This window comes from Polyergus mexicanus, unplaced genomic scaffold (assembly GCF_030449975.1).
Source record: "Polyergus mexicanus isolate NDT 795.1 unplaced genomic scaffold, iyPolMexi1.0 SCAF_6, whole genome shotgun sequence".
Taxonomy (NCBI): domain Eukaryota; kingdom Metazoa; phylum Arthropoda; class Insecta; order Hymenoptera; family Formicidae; genus Polyergus; species Polyergus mexicanus.
The window spans coordinates 902,472-920,011 of NW_027223326.1; the positions used below are offsets into that span (position 1 = coordinate 902,472).

The 17,540-nt window shown below is 35.1% G+C and overlaps 1 protein-coding gene across 2 annotated transcripts in view; it reads left to right on the forward strand.

Annotated features, from left to right (window-relative positions):
• Trc (Serine/threonine-protein kinase tricornered) overlaps positions 1-17,540 on the forward strand; it is a 122,792-nt gene that overhangs the window by 24,017 nt on the left and 81,235 nt on the right. Inside the window, exon 1 of one of the 2 annotated variants that reach the window (XM_070298034.1) lies at positions 2,500-4,607. The exons of the other annotated variant lie outside the window; for it this stretch is intronic. Coding sequence (XP_070154135.1) covers positions 4,268-4,607 — 340 coding nt within the window. The 5' untranslated portion in view covers positions 2,500-4,267. Of the gene's footprint in view, positions 1-2,499; positions 4,608-17,540 lie in introns of those variants that run through there. 2 annotated transcript variants of the gene reach the window in all.

Consider the following 17,540-nt stretch of genomic DNA (forward strand, 5'->3'; position numbering starts at 1 on the left):
GCCAATAGTACAAGAAAGGAAAAATCATCGAGAGAATCCTCGTACGTTATATCCCCTCCTTATATTTTATTTATATTATTTTTATACTTTTTTTTCTTTTTGGTATATATATATATATATATATATATATATATATATCTTTTTTTTACATACCTTATAATCTTATTTAAATTGTAAAATTATCTATTTTTATGCTACTCGTTTCGTTATGGGAGTTTAGCATTTTTACATTCGTATTATAATTCGTTGTCATTTTCCTATTTTAAATTTATTTATACACGGAAAGATAATTACATTATTATATACACATTAGTTACGTTAGAAATAACAATTTATAATGAATAATAATTACAATAATACTTTTTTTTTTTTTTTTTTTTTTGTATATTTAGTTTATTTTGATTCAATGCTCAAGTGCTTTAAGTTACGAATAGAGTATTTTGGAAAAGTTTAGCGTTTTTCAAGTCTACTACAATAAATTTTATTCCATTTTATTCTATTATTCTTTCCCGTCTATTTTAGTTTCTTCCTTTCTCGTTCCGCGTGTTGCATTATTCCCTGTTTTCCCTCGTATTCCGGTTAGCAACCAGCTTTATACAGCTCGAGCGATCACTTATCGATCGCATATGTCGAATCGTTGTTTAGACTTATCAGCGAATCAATTGACCAGTTCTCAGAATACGAACATGGTCAACAGGCGTGAACCCCGCTCATAGGGAATCTATAAATTGGATCTCCCGTAGCAAATATCGAGGATGTAATAAAAAGGCCGATAATGCCAGCTCGTTGAGTCGACGAATCACATTTCGTTCTCGGCGAACAGCAGAAGAAACATATTCGTGTTGATCATTTGCGTCGGAGACAAAACGAACTTGCTCCAAGTCGAAATCACGAAGCACATTCGATTCTACGATTTTATATAAAGTCAAAGAAAAATATAGATCTTTCCATTTGTCCGAGGGGATTTAGAAATTTTCAAACGTGGCGCGACAAAAGCGTGTAACGCGTAATGTAAATCGTGTAACGTATGCGTGTACACACGCATACGCACGCGAGAGGGGGACTCTCTCTGGCTGTAACGGTGCGCAAGCACGGGCACTCTCCCTCTCTTTCTCTCCCCCTCTTCGATCTCCTGTGCATTTACGTACATACACGCGCGTGTATTCGCGTTGCACCGCCTACGCAACAATACCATACGCGTATCAACGTAAGGCGGATATACTTGTCACGAACATTGTCCGTCGTGTCGTTTTGTCGCGAGCGTCCAGTATCGGATCGGCTACTTTTTGGGCCCCAAACATGCATCGATTGTGAAAATTTCCCTCGCAAAAGAAAAAAAAATTAAATTAAATTAAAAAAATAGATGAACGATAAGAAGATGAGCTGAAGAGCTTCCTATTATTATTATTATTATTATTACTATTATTGATTCTTCCGCATTTTTTTCTTTATATCCTCCGATTACTTTATTTTCGATAAAGTTTTTTTATGGTTCGAAATAAGGGTTCGTGGTCGACGAACGGCAACCTGTCGACCTGGCGAGTCCGATAGATGCGTACGGCATTACGTAGTGTGGTAGGAAAGGTATTAGGTATACTCGGTTGTGTGTGAACGTGTTTACGAGCGACCGGTCTAATCAGAGAGAGAGAGAGAGAGAGGAAAAGAGATGAAGATACAGAGATCTCTGGTAGGGAGAATCGAGAGGGAAGGAACGATTAAGTCCGTTTTGCACGTTCGTGGAGAGATATCGAGATTGCAATAATATTTTGCAAAAGGCGGTTCATCAATAAGAGATATTTATTTCTGAGATTGAATTAATTAAAATTCTCGCTTGGCGATTCAATATTTATTCTATTATTGTTAGCATCGACGCGTAGACAGAAAAGAAGATAAAAGCCTGTTATATTATTATATTATATTACTACATTTGCTTCTGTTTAAAGATAAACATTTTCTCATATTTTTATTATTATATCTTAATAATTATAATATACATGTACACATATAATATACATAAGCAGAAATATTCAAATATTTTAAAATCTCCGTTACGTTTGAGCTTCTCAAACGTCAAACTTCGATCAACTTCACTTTTTGTAAATTTCTCGATTTTAAAAGCGTACGATTAGTACTCCGATATTAAAATTAAGAAATTTAAATTAAAAAATTATATTATATATTACAATTTTTAAGATATAAAGCCCATATGATGTAATGATATACGTGCTGAAAAAGAGTTGAATAACCGTTCCAGAAATGATTTTAAATGTTCGCGAGACGCGATAGGGCCTTTACGCAGCCTCGAGCGAGACGTATCACTCCACGTGCGGGGAGGGCGGACAGGTAGGTAGTAGTAGTAGTAGTAGTAAGCGGTGACCGGGTGTGCGCGCGGGTGTGCGTGCCGCAGAGCGGAGCGTAAGAAAGCAAGTGGGGTGGAGAGTGGGGGGAAAAGCGTAACCTCTCTACAAGCAACGCGCGGGCCGCGCGTGATCGGCTGACGACGGTGGCTGTTGAAGAGGAGGGGGGATTGTAGAAGAGAGGCACGGCATAGCGGCGAAGGTGGCACGTTAGTAGTGCTGAGAAGAAGCTCGGTACGTATAACGCGCGCGGACTCTATCGCGGTTTCCCCGATAGCGAACGGATTCCCCCGGTCTTGGTCTTTGTCGATCGCGGTAAAGTGAACCTCGAGGAACGTCCTCTTGAAAATGTTCTTTCGCGGCCGGTGCTCTTCAGGATGGGTTAAAAGGCGTGTTCTTCGCGAGTGTGAAATATAATCGTTCGTCGAGCTATTACCAAGTGACGTGACGTGACGTGACGCGGTCTATTTTCTCGAAGATTTCGAGGGGAGGTTTTAGCAAAAAGAGATTCAAACGGATGACCCGTTCGTCCTTCGTTCTCTTTGTAAGAGAAAGAGAAACGTGTAGAGACTCCGAGAGAATAACGTATTATGTACATCGTATTGTGTCTCCAAGTCGTCGGTATTCTGGAATCGTCTACTCGTCGCGCTCGCGTTCAGGGCGAATGAACTGCGTACGGCAATGATAGGTCTCCGCGATGCCACGATGCTCGAGTAATCAGAGAGCTACGTGATCGACCGAGCACGACTGACGGTGATAGAGAACGAGAAAGAAAGAAAGAGAGAGAGAGAGAGAGAGAGAGAGAGAAAGAGAGAGAGAAGAAATAAGAATATATATATTTTATATATATATATATATATGTATATACATTCAACCTCGACCTTTGCGTGTCGACTGTTATAACAGCGTGCGGCACAACGACGTCTTGATGACGTCACGCGTAGACGAGTCTTCAACAGTGCGCAACATGTCGCAATAAGGAGAAGAATTATTTAGGCCGCAACACTGTGGAAACGGAGTACCTTGTAACTTACCAAATACCAAATCCATTTAGTTGTCTCACGATTTGATTAACGAATTTATCCCAACGAAGCTTAATCCCGCGATAGAAAGATTTCAAATCGATTCGAGAAGAATCTATCGAGGATTTTATTGGATCGATTAAAGAGGTGTTTTCGAGATCGATCAATTTCATCATTATCTCGTCTCATAATCGACTTTGCGAGAAACTGACTAAATCGTCCAGGAGACGGGATCTTTGACATTATTAAATGTCAAAGAGTTGCTCCGGAACCACGTGTTTCCTCGATCGATTTCGGAGCCGCTTGTGTATCGAACGCGCAACAAGTTGAAGGGCGAACACGTGGTGAACGCGCGCGCGCGCCCGCGCGCTGATCGATTAAAGTGTCTATCCTTACGTAAGACTTGGTGACGCATGTTACTGCGATAACTTTTGCTCGTCGTTCGACGTCGTCGCTGATAAGAGAGACGAGAATTCGCGAGCGAGTAGACAATAAATCGAGAAGGAGGATCAGTCGATCGCGAATTCGCAGCGCGTAGGTATCTCGTTGCGAGTTGAGAGTTTCCTTCGCGAAGGAAAACCGAGTGTCTTAAATTGGAATATTTCTCCTCGATCGTGTCTTGAATATCGACGACGAACTCGCGGGTCGAGTTTCACGGTTCAAGAAAGTCTCCCCGATACGAAATTTCGAATCGTCAATTGGAACGATCGCAGATGCTCGCGATGTAGGCGACGTTACTTATTAAAGTCGTGGTGGATACGGAGTGTCGGCGTTAAGGAAACCTCGAAGAGTTCTCTCATCGAGGACGTAAGACGGGACGCGGACGGGATACGGAAGAGAGGGGCTCTCTCTTAATCATTAGCGCGGCAGGGCGCCAAGCGACTTTGAATGACCTTCGTATTTTGCGGCTTCGTCTTCGACTCGTCGGACGAGAAGACGAGACAAATGCCGGTCGTTTCGGAGGACTGGGTGCCCAACCCGGGCGCCAAGATAACCAGTTCCATCACCACCGTCAAGGGTGCGACTATACAGAGCACGACGACGGCCTGGATGTCGCCCTACAGCAGGACGGCGCTGTCGGATCGCGGAGGGTCCAATCATAATAACAACAACAATAACAACAACGGTGTGGTTATATTAGATGGCTGTAGACCGCCGGCGGCTACAACAGCCAGGAGATTCTTCAGGTGGTTCAGCAGACTGGGACAACCACCGATAGGCAAGTCAGGTAAAAGAAAAAAATTTAAACAGTTCAGAGATATACGTGATAAGAGTTTCATTTTAAAGCTTTATAAAAGCTATTTAAAGGATATTTTTTTACCAACGAGACGAGTATTTTTCGAAATATCGAGAAATCCGATTCTATAAAAATAGAGATTATAATTCGTTGACGCAAAAGTTCTCTATATAAATAATCTTAAGATAAGCAGTGAGCTCTGAACAGATTGTCTGTTCGAAGAATAACGTACGTTCATTGTTTGTCATCTCGATATCTCCTTCGGTGATATCCTTCAAACTGTTTTCTTGCAATATTAAATTTATCTCAAGTTGTTTTCTCTCTCTTACAAAGACGAAAGAATACATAATTAATACTCTATTTTTTTTTCCATCTTTAACTCAAATCTTTTACTCAAAGAGTTCAATAATGAAGATGTATATAATACTGTGTCATTGCCCTGCAAAACTGAATTAATTAACTTAAAATTTTGCGCGTGATCCATAAAATAATCTACCATCTTAGACATGAAAAGTAGTTTATTATCTTATAGATATCAAAATACACACTGAAAGCCTTAATTTTTAATATAATTATATGTGTAAATGTACAATTCGTAAATCTATAAATGATCTAAATAATTTCAGTTAAGAATCATAAAATAACAAAAAAAATTATATATTTTTATATCTCCTTGTAAAATTTATAATATTTAAGATATATACATAAAATTGTGGGAAAGTTTTTAAAAATTTTATTTTTCTTCCCCTTTATATGTATGATTGATGCGGGTACAATTAATAATTTCTAATACATGTATGTTATCGTCACAAACAAGCTATTAAACAAGACGTAATCAATCGTGGTCGTAAGATTCGTAACAAACTGATACAGCAACTCCTGCACACGATTCTTTCGTAGATCGAGCTGCTCTCTCTCTCTCTCTCATCTGTATGTTACTGTTAGTCATCGCAGGTGCGTCGTATGTGTGCGCGGTAGTTGCCGTTAATAAAAAGAATGCGTTCGCGCGAGGTGAATACGCTCTCGTATGTAGTAGTAATGGGTAATTGAGGAGAAGCGCGGGCATACAGACATCTATACACGTATATGTACATGAGCGAGTAAAGTGCAGTGCGCGTTAACGGTTCTTCTCTCTTACACGGATTTCTGCTTTTCATAATACGCGTGTATACACGGTTGCCGATGTTGTTTCGTCCATATGTTGTTGCGTCGAAGAAAGAAAGCGGCAGATCTAAAACGAGTGACAAATGAGTCGCTTCGGTTGAACAGGTTTCACGTGGCGCACGATGCACCAGGTGTTTGAATCTCATGGGCATATACCGCGTGATCTGTTGTGTGTGATGGACGTCTAGTATTTTTTGAAATTTTATTACAACGGTCATGTTTATACGCGCTACATAAAATGTTTTATGAGCGAAAAGTTTAACTTTAAGGCCTAATATTTATTGTCGAAAAATATGATACGTTATTTTGCAAGTTTTTATATTAAAAGTATTATTAATTATTATTTTATCGCGACACTCTCGTCCTCGTATTTCGAAAAGTACAGAACTGATAAAGATGAGAGTACAAAAGACTAATTTCTTTCATTCTATTTTCTTTTTCTAATACAACGAGAATATACAATCGAAGATATGCCTCGTATTATATTTATACGCGTTTCTAAAAAGATTTGATCAGTTGATGAAAGATTAATGTTTTCAACTTTTCATTACATTTCGATGCACCGTTTCGTTTGTTAACTTCGGTGGTTCTTAGAAATTGCATTGAATAAGCACAACTCTCGCGAAATTTATATCGAATGTCTAACGGGGGGCGCATTAACGAGCATTTCGCGCTTATATAGCTCACGCGGGGATAATAATTGATATCGTATATCTAACGCATCTCGCGTTATTCGGAATTATTTCCTCTGTAAAAGACGGCGGTAAAAGAAATCGCCTAATTAAATTTTGTCGACAAAGCGTAAAATGAGGACTCCGCCACCGACGGGGGATATTAAAATTCGCACAAAGCCGTTGTTTCCTCGGGCGGAACTCTGACATGAGTACATGTATAACACACACGTGCCACATTCGAGACTCGGCATTGATTTTACCGCTCGCTTCGTTGAGCGCTCTTTCGAAAATTAGGGTCGGACCTATTATTCGAATAATTATTATTATTAGGAAATAAGAAGCGTTTTGTATTTGTTTGCTTGTCACATTACGTAAACCTAAGTATAATTTTAAAATAATCCTTCAAATTTTTTTTTTTTTTTTTTATTTTATAATACTTTTAATAGAACGAGTAATTTTGAAAAAGTTTTGAAATTTTTTTTATATTTATTAAATATTAATTGTGTTAATTTGTTTGAAATATTTTAAACATTTAAATTACCGGTCTACATCTATTGCGCGTGGATTAACTTATGTCTTGTTTGCTACGAAATACTATACAGTGACCAGAAATGAAAATCGTAAGACAAAAATATATCTCTGTCTTCCATCTGTAAATTTATTGGCAGATTGTGCTGCAAATATAAATATAGAATGTCTATTTTCTGCTTCTTAATGTTTGCATCATGAATAGTAGCGTCGCATAGCTTTTATAGATGTAATGCTCTAGTCATTTCGAAATCTTACCGATATGATTATGTAATCCAGGAAGAACTCTTGAAATATATGGATTAGATAATAATTTTTACTGGTGATATTCTTTGCTAATTGAAAATAATTTTATTATATTTATGTGTTTACGGTCTTTATTTTCGAAATCCTTTGTTCTTAGAGAAGTTTCAATTCATTTTAGCAAGTTATATATAATCATCGAAATAGCGATAATCACTTAAATGGCAAGAAATATGGCATTTTTGCGATTAATTCCTTGAATTTACCTTCTAGTCTAAATTTATCGGAATATCTTTGCAAATTGACGGTTGGAAATCGCTGCTTTGAACTGATATTCTCGTTCTGTAGTGTGTATTTCATAGCTTAAATGGGTCGTACACGTGACGAAACACACAAGTCGTGCGATTGTAAACTGGGCCCGATAAGTCGACCCACACACGTGTCGAGTCGAGCGTCTGACAGACCGGGCAATTTCGAATGTCGCAATAACAACAGGATCAGTAAACTTCACTGTCGTTTATTAACGGAATTTTTTTTTTTTTTTTTTTATTTGAAACAACAACACCTCCGTTAAACGATAGTCCGTTAAATTTTTTAATAACCGATTGTTCGGAAATCAACTTTAAATTAAATTACTTTTAATTATATTTATTAAATTGATACTTATGTCATTTAACACATCAAATTCATTTTTATCGTTGATTGTTTAATTGTTAATATATAAAAATGACAGAATAATAATTAGGATTCTAGCAAAAAATACAATCTTGGAAAGAAATTTTTTTTCCTAAGTTACAAATCTATTCGATCTAATTTTGTATAATATACATGATATAGTGTCATAATATACTCTCGATATTTTTGATAATAATTTCAATGTAATTTCTCTTTTACACTCAGCCTATATAAAAATCCGACAATAAACATATTTCATGTTTGCTAATGAGCCGTACGTTGCAATATTTTTGAGATTGCTATTCTCTCGCAATGTGACGCAACGCGGCACAGCGCGATAACCGGGCCGGAAAGAGGATGAACCGTAAACTCGATAAATAAACATTAGACTCGGTAAAACAAGGCCGTGTGCCGCTGTGTCGGCAAAGGAATTCGCAATAATAATCACCGCTTCGTCCTCTTCGCGCGAAAAGAGATGCACGTATCGGTACGATGTTACGCGACGCGAAACAACAATGCCAAAGTGGGTTGAGTGAACGAGCTTCCTCCGAGAGAGGATCGGGACAGGAGCGTGGGCAGGATTTTGTTCTGCTGGATGGAATTGTAGGAGCTTCACGCTAGCCGATGCCTGCACCATGGAAATTACTACGCGTTAAAAGTAGACTGCGATCAGAAAGATCCTTTGGCTTTTTTTTTCCCCAATTGTAGAGAAAGAAATCTCTCGATCCATAATATAAATTAAGATTTTCAGATATTTTTCAAGCGACATAATAAAAATTTAATTCGTCTCGTCAAATTATTGCACGTGAAAATTCGTCAACGTGCTATTTCTGATATATCTTCTTAATATGTGAATCGGTATTTTTATCCTTACGTGACGATACCAGGAAAATACATATTTCTGGGTATATGACAGCGACTGTTAGATCAGACGGACTAGGTAGGTAATTAAAGCGCGTTCCATGGTCGTCGATTCGCAGGTTGGTCCGCTCATTGTCACCTGTCGGCTGCCATTCGCACCTGTCGACCGACCGTTGCGTTCGTCTGACTGACCTCTCGCTCTCGAAATAGGCCATCGAAATGCGTCTTAAAACTATTCGTCGCATTCTTGTCATTGTCCCCGCGATTCGAATTGTTGCGAAAAAAGATTAATCCTTGGGCACGAATTACTTTTTTGCATAAACGGGAATTTCAGCTAATATTATTATTGTCATATTAAAGATATTAATATATAAAAAATTAAATATATAACCATCGAGATAATCGAGAAAGGATGTTTGTAAAAGAAATCAAAAAATTTTAACGTTAAATATTTTAACAATTGTGTTATACGATAAATTTTTGTTAAAATAAAATCTATTTTATATAAGCTAATTTAATATATTACTCCCTGTAATTATAAATCAGTAAGATTACGATTTTCAACTTATAATAATTCAATATTATGGTATGTGTTAGAAAGAACTCTAAATTTGCCAAACAATTTTATCACCAATATATATCTATAATTTTATTAAATTATTAGATAATAGGAATAATATTATATTAAAACAGTAATATTTTTTAATATAATTTCTCTCATTATATTATATTAAAATGGACGAAAGTGAATGCTGTGTACTTTGAAATCGATGTCGCGACGCTACCGAAGCTTTCACGGTAAATGTCGTAACATTTCGAAACTTTGGTAACGCGCCAGCCAATGACACCCGGTAGATAATCGACGGTCACTTACGTTGTGTATGCGCCATGTTGTGCGAGCTTTCGCCGATTCGTACGTCAAGTCGCGTTTGTAAATAGCTTTTGCGAAGTCACGTGCAATTTCAGCGACTTGTCTCGCGTGCGACGTGAGAGCTGCTCAACGATTCGATTTTTATCCCCGGGGAAATCCAATTTTAATCTTGATCGATATATTTCGGATTCTTCAACTCTTTTATGAGACTAATCAACTGAATTTAGAATGATATCTTATATCGCAAAGTATAATATTATTAGTAGAAAAACCTTTTATCAATAATATCATGATTAAATCACTCGCGCAACTGTAATTTAAAAAAAAAAAACATTTTTCTCCGATTAAGATATTCACAGCTAAGAGAAATAGAAAAGCCATGATATTTAAAAAAAAATCACTTTTATGAGAGATTTTATTTCATGTATATTATATTTAGTTTTACATATTTTCTCTCTCTCTCTCTCTCTTTTATAAAATTATTAGTAATTGTATGAAAAGATTTGCTAGAATTTCTTGAAAACTAACAGATTCCGTTATTCTCGTTCAGTCATCTAATATTGATGAAATTAGCGTAATTATTGCGCTCGTCGTTCAAAGAAATTGCATCGTAATATATTCTACGTAATTCAACGATCGCGATAACGAAACCCGCGCAAGGTCTTAATACACGTGACGTGACAGCGTGACGTTGATTATTCTTACAGTCGTCTACTTCGCTATCAGTGATCCAAGCCGGGAGGTCATTGCCTCGTAATCTCCCGGTGAGGAAGAGGAAGAGGGGTAGGGGGAAGGAATTATCCAGGTGTCTGGAAGAATTCGTCGATTGTCTTTGCAACGAACGTTTGCCTTCTCGCGAGTCTGCACGCGTACACGCATGCGAGTGTCAAACATTACCGCCGGCGCATCCGCTCGCTGCAACTCGCGCGAATCGCGTCGCCTCTCGTTCGCGCGCCATGACTAATGCATCCCGAGGAAAATACGTACGTCAGTCTCTCCGAGAGCAGACTGGGTTTCCTTGAGGATCCTTTCGATCGGAACAACGATGTTCCACCGCATCTTTTCCTTCGCCACGGTCGTTGCACAAGATCGTTTATATATTCCTTCTTTCCTGGAAATTGCAATCCGCATCCATGTCCGTATACGACGTGCTTTCCGGCATTTTTATTTATTTTGCATGAAATATGTATCCGGGAAAATCGTATTTTTCTCGTTCATCATCTCGTAACACGCTGCAGTTAATTTGACATATGTCAAAATGATAAAGCAATAATTGATATATTACGCTGTCAAAGATGACAGATACGATCATTTATTTAATAAATACTCGAATTATCGAGAGAAGTAAAACGATTATAATTATACAATTAAAAAAGGATATGTCACAATTATCTCATTAATTATGATTATTTGGAGAGTACATGTACAGAATTTTGAAAGGGATATGTTGTATTAAAATTTCCAAAAGCCAATTACATTTTTGATGACATTCGAGGAGATTTTTTTTTCTTTTTTATCTCTATGATTTTTCCAACGATTTTTTCACGAATCATTTTAAGCAAAGTTCGCGTATGAAATATAAACGTGAAACGCGTCTCTGAAATTTTATACTTTATTTGGTTTTGTAAACAAGATAACCGGTTTAATATCTCTCTTTACGCAATAGCGGAATACGTGAAAATTGAGCAATTGCGTCGCGCCACGCATTTGACGAGTTGTCACGAGACGTCACATGCGAGATTTACACTCGACGAAAAAGCGAAACTTTGCGATAATTTTCGAGGCACGCGCGCGTAACGATGGTTTCGAAATGCAGGACCGGGGGGCGAGGGGGGTCCGTCGAACGCGATTTTCGTGCGAAGATTAACACAACCGATGGTGGCCTCTCGGGACTTTCACGCGATTGCGGAAACGGACGGATGCGACGACCTGCAATTCTTTCGTTTCGCTAACGTATCTTTTAGTTTCTACTCGTTCATCTCCACATTTTTATACAGTAATTAAATTTATATAATTTAGAGATTTGTAGAGAGAAAATACGGTTATAGCGACGAAATATTTTTTTTTTTTTTTTATAAGACGAGAGTAATATAACGTAGATTTCGTCGTGAGAATTTTCAAACGCGAATTAAAATGATGCCGAGAAGATGTTCAGAAAAATATCGTTTTTCAATATAAATTATTAATCACGCGAGATATATCGGGAAAAACGTTGCGAGTAAATTAAATTGAATAGTAAATGAAATTAAGATTAAAGACTCGCTTTATACGGTTTATACTTGCACTAGCTATATGTTGCTTTGCTAATTGTTCGTCGGAGACCAGATACTTTCACATCCCATTCTCTCTGAAACGCGAGTTTTAAGCTTAATGCAATTCACCCTCTGACCTCGTTCGTTGACGGTCACTATCATATATCGCTTTCAAAGTATAAAGTTATACACTTAATATTTCAGCTTTCCAGGTAGTAAAAAGCAAGCTTAATCGCACAAATTTCAATAACCGAAAAATATGATTATTTACGCAAATAGACAATTAAATTATTAATTATATAAAATTAATATTAATATGGGTTTTTATATATATATATTTTAAATTTATAAATAACAGTTTAGAAAATAAATTCTTTATTTTTTTTAAAAACTAATTTTACTTGCGCAAAACTTTTAAATAAGACAACATAATTACATTATTTTGCAAACTAAAAAGAAGATATTAATTGAAATATGCTTTAGGAACATAACACACTCTAGCTTATATATACATATATTAATAATAAAACATTAACATATATATTTAATAATAAAACCGACTTAAACAAATTACCTTGTATGTATATTACACAAAAAAAAAAAAAAAAAAAAAAAAAATCCTCATCAATATTTAGTCACTTCTCTCCTTTCTCTAAGATATCAATTTTATATAAAAAAAATTTGCCAATTCTGTGCTTATATTTTTGTAAGAACGCAGCTTTTAAATAAGATCTTTCAATATCATAATGTACGTAGATAAAATGTTTTTTCAATGTCACAATATATATAAACTCGATGAGTGGAAAATATTCGTGGGAGATATTCTGCAAGATCCCACATGAAGTCAAGGATTACAGCTATTATTTGTAATTTGCGGCGACTTCTTGTCTCTTTCCCTTTTCCTTTCTCTCTCTTTCTCTCTCTCTCTCTCTCTCCCTCTATCGAAGTCCATTTTAATAATCTGCAAACGCCTAGTCGCGAACAAAGCGTCCATTGTCATCGCGTGTGCGCGACATATGCGCGCGAGATTGCGTCTTTCGCGCAAGTTCTTATAATGCTCGCCGGCCGTTTGCGAAACCGAAGGATAACGGGTCGACACTGGCTACCATTATTTGTTTCGTGAGTCCTACGAGGCCAAGAGTCTCAGCGGAGCAAAAGTAAGTCGTCCAGCGATTTTTTTATCAAATATGTAATGTAAATATCGAATTATAGGGAGTGTATACACAATTATTTTGATGAATTATTAATATATTAATATATAATATTAATATGTAATATATTATATGTATACACATCTTATAAATTATATACATTCTGGTCCTTGTATGAATTTAATTAGGAAATAATATATGGATAAGAGGATATTATTAATTCTAAAAGCAATTTTGATTTATATTTAACGTAACCGGTCAATTTTGAAAGTGCGATATTTAAATATTGAAAATATTGAAAAATGATCGTTGTAATCGTTAGAAAATTTAAAATACATTTTTGCAAGAGTTAATTATAATTATATTATTTTTTTAGATCTAATTTTTAGAGAGAGAGAGAGAGAGAGAGAGAGAGAGAGAGAGAGAGAGAGAGAGAGAGAGAGGGAGAATTGTGCATTATTTTATTTCTAGATCTATATTATATATGCTATGGAATTTAGCGTTTCGCTTTTTTTCCATATTGCATTTCTATTATACTTAATGCTTTTTTATATATTTATCTTGAAGATTTAATTACCTTCTTTTACACATACATACAAGACAGAATAAATTTAAAACTTAACCGCGCACGCGTTGCGTTACGGCGTCATAAATATGATTAAATTTTTTTATCTCGTGCCTGCGTACCTTAGGAAACCGATATGTTTGCACGAATTAACGAACAAGTAAACGAATCGGAATCGTGCAATGATATATCGCGAGTTTATATCGATTAAGGAGCTATTCGTGTTCCACATTACATCATTGTAGACATTGCAATGTTATATATCTGAACGTATTTCCTTTAACGCAGCATGAATGTTTTAAATATAGTTGAATCTTCTTATGTATTTTACGTTTTAAATCTTTCGGTCCCAAATAAAGATACTTGTATGTTATGAAAATAAAAATAAAAATAATAAAAAATTGTGAGAAACAATAAAAGAGATGGCACAATTTTTATCGGCTTATTAAATACGACATGAATATTTTTCTTTCTTTTTTGTCTCATAGAATTTAATTACCTTGATACATTCTTGGATTTCTTTTTTATGAAAGAAAATTGATTGCGTTTTTGTTAAACGTACTTTTACAATTTAAACTTTAAACGGACATTTAATTCTTATACCATAAAAATTTGATATCGTTACTACTGTATGGTATTAAGTTTCATTAATAAACATTGAGCGATTAACATCTATTGGTAACATGAGCAATCTTTCGATATATCGCTACGAACGAATATTAACGTCACAATTTTATTTTATTCGATTTATTTATATTTATATTTGATAACGTGAAATTACGTGAAACTGTGAAAAAAAAGGAGAATATTTTATTTCATCGTTAAATACATGTTATTAATATTTAATAGATTTTTCAAAAGGAGAGAGAATCTTTAAATTTTTTAATTGTATTATATTCTATTAATACTTTTCGATATAAACAATTGCGTTTAATATTTAGTAATGAATATTATTATCAATATTACATCAATTACAATTAAAATTAACAATATGAAGATTATATTTTTAATTCGGTATATTTAGTCTCTACTTTATATTGAAAAGTCTATATGTAATATAATTTAGAATTATATATATATCATATATTTCTAATTCGAATATCGATAAGTAATCTGATACGTATGATTTGAATTGAATTGATTTGAAATTAAAATTGATGTTTTTTAAAAGTAATCTAAGTAACATGTGAATTTTATAAAATAAATGTCTAAAATATATGTATAATATGTGTGAAATAAAAGTGCAATGCGACATCGTTTCTAAAAACGCATCGATGACTTGCATATAATGCACATTTTGCAATAGATTGTCGGCCTTGCCGCAACTTCGGGTTTCAGGAATCGCATCCCGATATGAGCCATACGCTTTAGTATTTTCTTCTCGAGCAAACACGCATCTTGCATAACACTAGGAAGTGAAGGTGCTGTAGTTGCGCGCAAAAAAAAAAGTAATAGAGATATTGCACAGCATCTAGGTGGATCTAATTTTTAGATTTTTAGATTACGACTTTTAGATTAATTTTTAGATTTAATTTAACATATTACGGTTTCGGATTTTTTTTTTCTTTCGGGAGGCATTGTATTTTATTTTCGCCTATCGTTCCGCCGAGGGAAACTATCTCTCTTCGGGAAACAAATCTCGCTTTTGAAACAGATAATCTATTCGACGAATGTCTCGTGTTCGTAACAATTTTTTCATTTAAAATTTCCATCTAATAATGTACTTTATTTTGCCATTTTTCTGTATAATATCATATATTATTAGAAAAAATTAATTTTTAGAATAATATGGTATAACTAACTTGAGATCTCGAAATTTTCTTAACTTGCGTTTCAAGTAAAAATCGATTATTTCAGATATTTTTAGATAAGAAACATATTTGTGTCGACACACAAATAACTAGAAAGGATCTTGTACTTTCAGAGTTTAGGTATCTTCTTATATACTGGGTGTAGATAGCTATTGTCGCGTGTTTGGGATCTCTCGTTAATAAAGCTCGAGCCTTCCTGTGCGGCTGCTATTCAATGATAGTGGATTGTGGATTCGCGAGTAACCACGCGAATATATAAAGAATACGTGAACGCGATGCTTGTTAATTGCACGTGGCAGATTCGCGTGTGTTCCCTCTCTCTCTCTCTCTCTCTCCCACGGAAAAACACGGCTCATTGTGCGCGCGATTCATACAATATCTTGTCGGCGCAAAAGAAGGATAACGCGTTTCATAATCACGTGCGTTGATACAAAGGAATGTTTAATTTTTGGTACGAGCGGAAACTGCATTGCGACACTCTGTGCGTCCCCCTGTTCAAAAGGCACAGGAAATCGTTGCGCGAAACGTTTCCTCGCGTGCTTCTCGTCGTTATTTATACTTAATTTTTAACTTTTTCATTATCGAAGGGAATAAAGAAATCTATACAATGATAAATAAATCAATCAGAGTCAGTAAGCAGATATATATGTTGCATTTACAGTATTATAAAGTAGTACTAGACTTTCTCCTTCTCCTTAAATGTTAATAAAAATGCAGGAGGGGGGGGGGGAGGGGGGAAGGTATAATCTTCAGGATACTAATTTATAAAATACCAAACACAGATCTTCGGCTTTGTCAGATATCTAAATGATACGAATGAAATAAGCGAGTGTCTAAAATCATATTTACACACATTGTAGTACAATATATAATAACGTGCGATATATAATATAAATATTTCATATTGTAGAGTTGTATGATCGATTTTACTAATTTTTTTCTTAAAAAATCCACAATAAAATCTGTTATAAAATTTTACCTGTACGATTTGATAAATTAAGGAGTTACGTGTCTTAGATATTGATATCTGTCAGATATTGGTTTCTCCGATTTGCTCCTTTATGCTCCGCAAAGGCATGATTGTTTACTACTGAAAGCTTAGAGCGGCAAAGGTATCGGCGTTTAAGCAAGCGAAGATTATTGAGAGGTCGTTGGTTCCGCTCGAACGAACAACTGGACACGAACATGGGCGGTAACCGTGGCGCACTCGTAATTTTCGCAATGTAGCATTCGTAACAATGAACAGCGCGCGAGCTGCTTTGTCCGCTTGCTCGTCCACCCACTCGATGTAACCCCGGCCTTCGTTTAACTCTCGCGGCTAATGCGGTAATATGCTAATAAAGTCTCGGGTCAAATGAAATCGTGTGGGAAACGCGACGTTGAGTCTCAAGATTTTCGAGCAACTTAATATAACAAACTGCTCGTTACGGCAGTTTTCATTATTATATATCATTATTATACGATTGCATAAGATGAAAATTTTATCTATTATTCTTGATGATAATTTATGAAGTAATTGATAATTTAGAACGGAATACCTTATGTGTGAGCTGAAATTGAGCTTTGAATTTTTAGATTTTCTTCAGACTAAGAATATGATTATTCAATTTGATATATATATATAAAAAAAAAAAAAAAAAAAAAAAAAAAAAAAAAAAAACATTCTTTTTCTTTGGCAATTTCATGTAAAAATGTAATTATTTAAAATCGAGAAAATTAGGAGATCTTGTTTTTAGAGTTAGAAAAGAGAGAAAATATATTATATTGAGATTATATAACTTGAATTTTCAATATTTAAAATAATTCAAAATTCTATTGGCTTATAATTGATTGTTTATTTAATTTTTTTAGGTTAAACAGTTTTTGCATTTTTGTAGCGCGATCTAATAAAAACAACTTATGTCGGTGAGTTTATTTAACCGTTATTATCACTATTTCCGTATTATTGTTTTTTTTTTTTTTTTTTTTTTTTTCATTAAATAGCATTTTTAATCGCTTCCTGATTGAATTATTAATTATATTTTTTATTGATAATTGAATTAAATCTCGTGAGACAAAATTATTTGACTTTGTAGATTTTTATTGAGATCGCGATTGAAAATTTAAACAATGTTTTCGTTTTAATATGC